At 53.8% G+C, this 9,336-nt stretch overlaps 1 protein-coding gene across 1 annotated transcript; it reads right to left on the bottom strand.

Annotated features, from left to right (window-relative positions):
• Positions 1-1,341: 1,341 nt before the first annotated feature.
• Apoa4 (apolipoprotein A4) lies at positions 1,342-3,838 on the bottom strand. The gene is made up of 3 exons (XM_006996688.4): positions 3,598-3,838; positions 3,193-3,319; positions 1,342-2,504 (listed from the first exon to the last, which is right to left on the bottom strand). Exons 1-3 carry the CDS (start codon positions 3,644-3,646, stop codon positions 1,505-1,507), a joined length of 1,176 nt encoding a protein of 391 aa, XP_006996750.2. The 5' UTR covers positions 3,647-3,838; the 3' UTR covers positions 1,342-1,504.
• Between the last annotated feature and the right edge of the window lie 5,498 nt (positions 3,839-9,336).

The raw sequence follows: 9,336 nt of genomic DNA, 5'->3' as shown, positions 1-9,336 counted from the left end.
TGCTAGTGGTCACAGGTGGAAGTAGCTGTGACAGTTTGACTTGAGTATTGAGTTAGCAGTGACCGGGGAGATGTGAAGGATCTGCCCTTGCCTGGGTTTGGTGGCCTGGATCTGGAGGCTGGGGAGGTGAGCAGGACATTTCCTGAGTGTCCACGACACTGGGACAGCACAGCATACAGCACTCGTTGGGTATTAAGGGCCAGGCCCCGAGCACCATCAGACTTTCTGAGCAACTCTGGCTCAAGCGTCCTTATTTTTCCTTTCCAAAAAAAAAAAAAAAAAAAAAAAATTGTTACCTGCCCCCAAATCACCCAGCAGGCACCTGGGAAGGCAGGATTCAAACCCAGGCCTGGGTTTATGGCACACTGAAGAAGTCTGGGGAGGGAAGGAGGGGGCAAGGGCAGCTGGGGCTACCCACAGCATGTTCCAGTTCATTCCAGAACATCCCAGGAGGACTTTCCCCATTGTGAGGAGAAGGGATGCAACTCGCAAACCTGGGTGAGAGGCTACGGCCAGTATGTGAAATACTTTGGGAGGAAGCCCTGGACTAGCTCTACTCTGAGACTCCCCGCTGGGGTCCCCAAGGGCAGGGGAGAATTCATGCCAGAGACTGCAGCAGCCCAGGACTGGTTGTGCCCATGAAACTGCTAGGGTCCTCTGAGCTCTCCATCTCTTAGGCCAGCAGCCACAAGCTCTGCCACAGATAGGCAGGCCATCCATCAGAAGGCTCCTGAGCTGAGCGCGCCAGGGATCTCTGCAAGCTCCAGCATCTGTTCCACCCAGACTCGTCCACATCCTGTGGTGTCTGTTGCGCTGCTCTGGAGTCAGCTGGTTTAGTTACCAGGTGGAGGCACTTCCGGAGCAAGCAGAAACACTTTGCAGCCGGACAGAGGAGGGTGGCTCACTTTTCTATAAGTAAGTTCAAAGACACAAGCACGGACAAGAAGGGACTCAATGTGAGGTGAGCTCTTCAAAGGCAGGGGCTGTCTTGCTGTCCTCCAGGGGTGCCCCGTCAACATGAAACCCAGTCTCTGGGCACACAATGCCGCAAAAGCTGTTTGGACTTGTCTGGTGCTCAGAACCTTGACAGGAACCTTGAGGGCATTTGCTGACTGCTTGGTGGTTAAATGTCTGTAAGTGGGGGCGCGTGTTTTGTTTTCTGATAGTCATCTTTTCTGCGTTCTCCTCTCCATCACACCAACCCCTGAGCCTCCAGCAGGTTCATTGCTCCCCCCCACCCCCCATCATCCAGTCCCCACCAGATGCTGCTCAGCTTTGCCTAGCATTGTTCTCCCCACCTCAGGCCAGCCCCCAAGGAATCACATGGCAACCCCATGGGGCTAATTTCTCAGTAGCTTTATTGAGTAGCGAGATGAGGCATCATCTCCTGCAGGACACGTGTCCTCAAACTGGTACAAGGAGTGCTTAGGGACAGACTGACAGACAGGTGGTGGGGCAGGGCAGGTGTCTGCTGCTGGGATGGGTCGAGGGCACCAGGGACAGCTCAGCTCTCCAGGGGGTTGGGTTGCGTCTGCTCCGGGACCTGCTCCGGGACCTGCTCGGGGACGGGGAGGGCCAGGGGCTGGTCTGGGCTCCCCTTCTTCCCCAGGGTGCCCATAAAGGAGCTGACCTTTTCCCTCAGGTTCTTCTCCAGGAAGCTCAAGTGGCCTTGCACGTCCCCCGAACTGGAACCCAACTGCTGCCTGAACTGCTCCATCTGCTGAACCAGAGCCTTGTTGAACATCTCCCCCAAGGGCTCCACGGTGCGCCGGAACTCCTCCACCTGCTGGTCCAGCTGGCTGTTCAGGTCTTCCAGCGACTTCTGCAGGCCCTCGGTGTTGCCCTTCAGCTTGCTCTGCACATCTTCCACCAGCGGGGCCAGTTTCTTCTGCAGCTGGTCGACGTTGGCGGAGACCTTGGTCTGGAGCTCCTCGGCGTTCTTCTTCATCTGGAAGGCCAGGCCCTCCAGCTGGTGGTTGAGTTTCTCCTGCATGCCCTCGGCGAGGGGGGCCAGGTTGCTGCGCAGCTCCTCCAGGTTCCTGTCGATCGTGGCCTTCAGCTCACTGGCATGGGGGTTTAGGCGCCCCTTAAGCTCTTCCACGTTCCGGTCAAACTTCTCCTTGAACTCGTTGGCTAAGGGCACCATCGAGGCCTGCAGGTTGTCCACATTCTCCTGCAGTGTGGTCTGCACGCGCTGGACGTAGGGGGTCAGCTGTTGCTTCAGCTCCTGTGCCTGCGTGCTGACCTGGGTTTTCAGCCCCTCCGTATAGGGTCTCAGGTGCTCCTGCAACTTCTGCACGTTCTCCCCGATCGTCTGGCCCACGGCGTTGGCATGGGGCATGAAGCGGGCACGTAGGTCCTCTAGCTCCTTTCGAAACTCCTCCTTTGCCTTGGCTGTGTCCTTGACCAGGCGCTCATTCAGCTCTACGGCAAAGGGCACCAGCTTCTTCTGCAGGTCATCTGCATATGTGTTCATGTCCCCAAGTTTGTCCTGGAAGAGGGTACTTCAGGGAAAGGGTGGGGAGAAGCACCGTTACTCTTGGCATTGGATACACTGGCAGCACACTCAGCTTTTATGCACCTGCCTAGGTCAGGAGTGTGTCCATGGAAAGCGAGACCTCCACGTTGTCCCTGTGGCCCTCCCTGGGGTGGGTCATGCTTTCAGGAAATCTACTAGGATTAGTGTTACTTTAGATTTTTATCTGCAAGGCTTCTGCTGAGCCTCAGCATTTTTATCTACCCATCATGTGACTCCTTTCCTTATGGGTAAAGACTAGGACTGGACTTTAACTCCCCCTCCCCAGCCCAGGGTCACATTGTGCAATTGTATGTCTTCTGATCTGATGTCCTTGTGTGTGTTCGGAGGATCCCCAGGCACCTCAACCTCATTTCCCCTGTTTGCACAGGCACCTGTGTCCTGGAAATCTTGTCTCTCAGGACATGCCTTCTTTCTCGTTTTACCACGAGCTTGCAATGGGATGTGGCTATTTACCAAACTCTAGCACACAAAAATAGGAAGGTACTATAGTGATTGATCCCTGGGTCCAACTTCCCTGTTTACAAGGAGAGTTGAGGTCCAGAGAGGCCAGACTCCCCTAGTGAGGAAGGAAGGATCCCAAGTGCTGGTGCCCCACCTCTAAAGTCAGCTTCGGCCTCCAGGAAAGAGGAGCTTTGCAGACTGAGCCCACTTACTTGAGCTGCTGGGTAATGTCCGACTTCTGGAGTTGTTCCACAGCCTCTTTGGCGTTGTTGCTGAGCTGAGTGAAGTAGTCCCACATCACAGTGGCCACCTGGTCCGCATTGACCTCAGCCCGGGTGCCTGGGCAGAGAGTGGCAAGCAAGTCGTGAGCATGCATCTCTCTCCCGGACCCCCTGCCTCCGCTCTGAGCTGGATGATCCTGGAGTTGGGGTAACCCAACCCATTTCTCCATCTCTGGGATAACCCAGGGAGCATGGGTGCCAACGAGGGCCTGTTCTCCTATGAGCTGCTGAGCAAACCCAAGGTCATCCTGAGCGGCCCACTAGTTCAGGAGCTGGCTTTCTATGCTGTCCCTCCTTTGCAGCAGCAGCAGCAGCTGGAGAGCTGGGTCTACTTACCAGTGATAGCCACCAGGGCCAGGGTGAGCACCACAGCCTTCAGGAACATCCTGGGCTCCTCACTGGGCTGCGACAGCCTCGGCTACACTGGATGATGCTTCCCCGAGTGAGAAGAAATCGTTCCCCTGTGTCGCTCTGGAACTGGCTGCAGACAAAGCCAGCCCCACTTTTAAAGCCCCTGCGGCTCCCTCTCCCCGCCTCCTTCCCAGTGTGACTCCACGTTGGAAGGTGACACACTCCCAGGAGGCCTCTTGGACTTTAGTGACCTTAAGACAACGTGGAAGCTGACGGCACACAGGCAGCAGGGGGAAGCAGCCTGGTTGGGCTGGCCCCACCCTGTACAGGAGGCTGGGAAGGGTAGCCCAGAGAGCTTCAGGAGGGCCCAGCCTGGGAGTCAAGGGGAGTCCCTGAACAGGACTGCGGCCCCAGGGGCCCTGTTGGCGGTGCTGGGTCTGTGCCAGGCGTGGGGAACAAGGTCCAGGTCTCCTATTTCTACCCCAGGGAGACAGCCCCCTCTTGACAGCTGTCCCCAACCCAAACTGTCTCAGAGTATCAGCCACAGTCACGGCACCAGACCCATTCAGGGCTGCAACAGGCGGTGAGCTGCGACCTAGGTGTCTGTGACAGCCCTCGGGCAGGGAAGGATCCGAACCTGGGCTTGAAGGGGTTACCCCTAAGTGTGCTTTATGTCTCGTCACTGTCAAGCTGACTCACCTCAGTCCAGTTGTCTGAAGTCCCAGGCCTCAGTTTCTCCTTTGGACAGTGTAGAATTTGTTACATTAAATTATAAAGTGCTTGTGAAATGGGCAGGGGGCTTAGTCCGGAGTAAGTGCTGAAAAAAAAAAAAATGACAGTGATTTTCTGTGTAGATCAGAGCTCGGAAGATAGGAGAGAACCTGGCCCTCCAGAGAATGGCAGAGGGAGACCGTCCCTTTCTCTCAGAGGGTCACCAAGTGGAGGACTAGAGGCAGCCTTGAGAGACTGAGGCTGACCGAGGCTTGATTGCGGTCCCACTGTCCCCAGCCACACTCAAGAAGGTGGCAGGCACTGCTGTGGAAAGTGAGTTTTGTATTCTCCCACCGAAACCCCAAGTGTGTCCACACATAGAACTGCAGAAGCCATCCACAGGAAAGGTGCCAGACTACGGTCAGTGTGGGGCCTCCGGGGACCACACCAGGGACTGACTGCTGACACCCATCGTATTGTCCCATTGGCTACCACCGCAAGACATTTTGTGAACCCAGAGCCATCAGAAGAGACCACAACTGTGCCAAGTCAGATTTGCTGTGTTGCCGTCCTTTTTTTTTTAAATGTGTCCAGATTGGCTTGTGTCCTGGGACTGAAGACAGCTGAATACCTGCCCTCCCCTGCTGGGTCCCCACTAAACTGCAATGCTCCCCACGTGGCATCCTCAAGTGGCCAGGAGGGAGCTCCTTCCTGGAGCAGCCGTGCTTAGGGAGGCTTTTTTAAAATTAATTTTTTTATTTACTAATATTTGGTGGCGGTGGGTATACATGCACCCCAACACATGTGTGGAGGTCAGAGAACAACGTGAGGCAGCCTGTCCTCTCCTCCTTCCAGGTGGGTTCCGGGGAATCGAACTGATGTCATCAGGCTTGGTGACTAACCCACTGAGTCATCTTGTTGACCTCTCAGTGTTTTCTGAGTTCAGGCTCTGGAGTCTGACTCCCTGGGTTTGCATCTGAATTCCACACAGTATGGAGCGTGTGGCCTTGGGTGCGTCTCATGACCCCTCTGAGCCTGCTGTGGAGATTCTGTGAGATAATCTGGCACACAGTAGGTGCTCATTGAATATTAGCCATGCTTTGCCTCCAAAAGGCTTATCTCTCTGTGCCCTTGACTCATTGGCCCCCATCTTGCTCTGCCAAATCAGGCCTGGTCCAGCCTGTGCTGGGCCCAAAGGTCAGAACTGAAGGGGGATGAGTCACACGGGATACCTCATCGGCAGCTCCACCTCCTGGACCTGCAGTCTGAGTACCAGGTGCTACCAGCGTGGGACGGGTCCAGAGGTAGATGCCCCTTTGTACACTCTCTGAGAAGATCTCTGTTACCTAAGCTTGTTCAAGACTGGCTGCCAGTGATTGATTGACAGATATGCATAGGGAGCTGAGTTGTCCGTGGACACAGAACTTGGCTCTGAGCTAAGAGACTGGGACACAGCATGCATACATGTGTGTCCAGCACTCATGTATGCACCGGCCCTGGCATGGAGGGTGTACTGCCTCCTGGAAGGCATAAATGACTATATTGACTTCTCCAAGACTAGGGCATATGTCGTATGCATCTGCAAATAATTTGAATAGGGGGCATGGCTAAGTGAGAATCCTATGTCTCAGCTGTTGGTAAAAAGAAGAGACCTGCCTTATAGCCAGCTGTGACAATCAGGGGACATCGGGCACAGAGGGTCAAGTGGTGTTGGCACTCACATCTCTGACCCTCAGTCTGCTTGCCTGTGTTCACCCAGAGCTCGTGGCCAGTGAGGCTGACAGCTATACAGCATCTATAGCTGCCCTTTCTATCTGCCCATACAGGATCAGAGCAGAGCCCTGGGACTCTCATGCACTCAATCTGCTCTTAGCCAAACAGAAGGAGACTGGCAGCTACTCCTGAGGGCCATCCTCAGCCCAAGCATTCAAGACTTCTCCACTGTGATGGTTAATTTTAACTGTCAGTTTGACAGAACTTTGAATCACCTGAGAGAGGGGTCACTGGGTGAAGGATCCTAGACGATACAGAATGGAGATAGCAAGCCGAGCTGATCTGAGAGCTGGTATGTCATGGCTCTTGGCTGTAAATGATATGACTAGCTGCTTCAAACTCTTGCCACCAAAGCTTCCCCACTGGTGAGCCAGGATGAACCTTCAATTCGTGTTTGTTTGTTTGTTTGTTTGTTTTTTTCAAGACAGGGTTTCTCTATGTAGCTTTGAAGCCTGTCCTGGAACTCGCTCTATAGACCACACTGACCTCGAACTCACAGAGATCCGCCTGCCTCTGCCTCCCGAGTGCTGAGATTAAAGATGTGCGCCACCATCACCCAGGCCCCCTCAGTTTGTTTTTGTCAGGATATTGTATCATAGCAACAGGAAAAGAAACTAAGATACCCACCCACTGCTGGGTCCTCTCTGGGCCTGGGTCTGTAAGTGAAGAACAGTCCTCTTCCTAGAGAACTCTAGGCCAGAAAGCCACCATGAGGCCTCCTAAGGCCAAAGCCCAATGGCTGAGAGGGCACAAGTACTTTGGAAGGGGCTGAGTCCCAGGCCCCAGGTCCCAAGACACCCTGCAGGCAGCTTAGGGTCCACACACCTAAGTTCTCTGTGCAGCTCAGTACTCCATGGCTGGGGCTCTGTATCAGCGCTTTCGGACTTTCCTGGATTCAACGGCCATGTTCCATCCTGGGATACTGGCAGGCTTCCATACCCATACTCAGCCTGTCTGCCTGTCCCAGCCGGGCCAAGGACCTGGTACCACACCCCAGCTTGGGATCTGATTCCCATTGTGCCCTTTGCTTCAGGGCAAGAAACAAGAAGAGGAAAGGGCAGAGCAGCTGGCAGCGCCACACGCAGTGCCCAATTCCTGGTTCCTCTCATCAACTCCCTTCACTCTCAGCTGCCACCAAGGGCATTTCTCAGAGGACACTTAGGTACAAATGGCTGCCGAGGACCAGCTGAGGTGCTGGGACCCAGCTTTTCCACTGCTGGGTGGTATGTACTGAGTAGGCCTCCACCTGACTGGGCCTTTGGTTTTTGGCCATAAAATTAAGTAAGCAATGCCTAAGTCACAGGATTTGGACAACTTACATTTTAACAGAAAACAAACTATTTTTTTTGTTTTGTTTTGAGACAGGGTCGCATTGAGTAGTCCAGGTAGATCCCAACACATGATCGCCTTACCTGTTTTCAGAGTGCTGGACTCAAAAGCAAACACTATCCCAGCCACCCTAGAAAACAGTCTTGCGTCAAAAGAATGAATTTCTGGGGCTGGAGAAATAGCTCAGAGGTTAAGAGCACTGGCTGCTCTTCCAGAGGTCCTGAGTTCAATTCCCAGCAACCACATGGTGGCTCACAACCATCTGTAATGAGATCTGGCACCCTCTTCTGTATACATAATTAAAAAAAAAAAAAGAATGAATTTCTGATAGATGAGTTTCAGGTCTCAGGCAAAGATAAGGATTAAGAATTCAGAGGGCCAAGCCAGGCTTCTTTCTCAGTCCATGCGTGAGAGAACGCTGCCTGCTAAAGGCCCTATTTGTGTGTGGATCCCTCTTCCGGTCTCTGGCCGGGCTGCCGGTGTTTAGGAGGTAGGGAGACTGTGAGTCCGTCCTTCCCTGAACCAGTTGCTCTCTGTTTCTCCATTGCTCTGGGAAACATGTTCTGTCCCCATGAACAGGGTAAACAGAGGCTCTGAGCTGTTCCATTTCCGAGCACAGACCCTGTGAGTCGGTGTCAAAGGCATCAGTTACATATTTGTTTGTGTGTACGCAGGTGCATGTGCACGTGAGATATGCACGCCTGTGGAAGCCACATGTCGGCCTCGGGCATTCTTCAAGAGTGGTTTCCCTTGCTCTGTGAGACAGGATCTCTCAGTGGTATCTGGGGTTCTCTGAAGAGGCTAGGCTGGCTGGACATCCGCTCCAGGTAGCTGGCGACCTGTCCCCCACCCATCTCCCTACCCCCAGTGCTGAGATTCCCGTGGACACCTATATTTTACATGGGTATTGGCAATTGAACTAAGGTCTTCTTGCTTTCAAGATGAGCATTTTGACCAACTGGCCTCTTCCCCCAGTCCCAAAGGTATCACTCAAACCTAGGATTTCTTGGCTCCAAAGTCTTCACATCCAAAAGACAATGTCCTCCAAGGCTGTCTATCTGGGCCGTGGCTCTCAGTGCTAGTTCAGGGGCATCTTAGTTTCAAGAAGTCTAAGGTCCCTCCTGAGAAGCTGTGTGCCCTACAGCGCCTCCTTCACCTTCTTTGTGAATGGCCTTTCCATACCTTGGGGCTCCCAGGTATTCACAGCCAGGGGTTGTGTAGGGGTCAGATATCATCCAGCCATAACCCTGCTCCCATCTCAGGATGCTATCAATGGGTCCAGAGGGCAAGATGAGGTACATAGAGGAGGGAGGGGCAAAGGCCTTGGGCTTAGCATGACCTTTGTCCTTCTCTCACCAACCCCGGCCCAGGTACAACAGAGGAGACTGCTGGGAACACATCGGTGGGTGGAGGCCTGAGGTGGAGGTCTAGGGGAGCCATGTGACCTACGCTCTGCCACCTCCCACCCCAATTCTGCCACTGCTCATCTATGGCTGCACCAGATTCCCCATTCCGTTCTATTACGAGACTTTCAAGTGGCTTCTGTGAAGAAGCCTGTCACTGGTTCCAGGCTGTCGCCTGGGCTTTGCGGGGAGAGATGGGTCTGGAAAGTCAGTGCGAAGGGCTAAAGTGAGTCTGAGGCTTGTCCCCTGAACCTTTCTCCGTCTCACAGCCTCACCGAGGGAAGCCAGACCAGTGAGTAATCCCACCAGCCACTGCTTCTGTTTATATCATTGAGGAGAGGAGAATGCATTTTAAGCAACTCCATCACATAATAGGTTGCAGAGGTAGAGGTGAATAGCATGGGCAGTCTTGGAGGGATTTCTCAATTCCGCTGGCAGCTGGCTGCACAGCCTCCCTACCTCAGGTTCTGGTCTGAACTATTCAGCAGGTGACCTTTGGCCAGCTCAC

The sequence above is a fragment of the Peromyscus maniculatus genome, chromosome 7, assembly GCF_049852395.1.
Source record: "Peromyscus maniculatus bairdii isolate BWxNUB_F1_BW_parent chromosome 7, HU_Pman_BW_mat_3.1, whole genome shotgun sequence".
In the NCBI taxonomy this organism is placed as follows: Eukaryota; Metazoa; Chordata; class Mammalia; order Rodentia; family Cricetidae; genus Peromyscus; species Peromyscus maniculatus.
Note: the sequence above shows the minus strand (reverse complement) of the source record. Positions and strands in the feature narration are given on the sequence as shown.

Excerpts from the sequence above, each read along its gene's own strand:
- Apoa4 (XM_006996688.4), bottom strand. The coding sequence starts at position 3,646 with ATGTTCCTGAAGGCTGTGGTGCTCACCCTGGCCCTGGTGGCTATCACT. Across the intron at positions 3,320-3,597 it reads GGCCCTGGTGGCTATCACTG|GCACCCGGGCTGAGGTCAAT; the intron begins GTAAGTAGACCC and ends CTCTCTGCCCAG. Across the intron at positions 2,505-3,192 it reads GACATTACCCAGCAGCTCAA|TACCCTCTTCCAGGACAAAC; the intron begins GTAAGTGGGCTC and ends CTTTCCCTGAAG.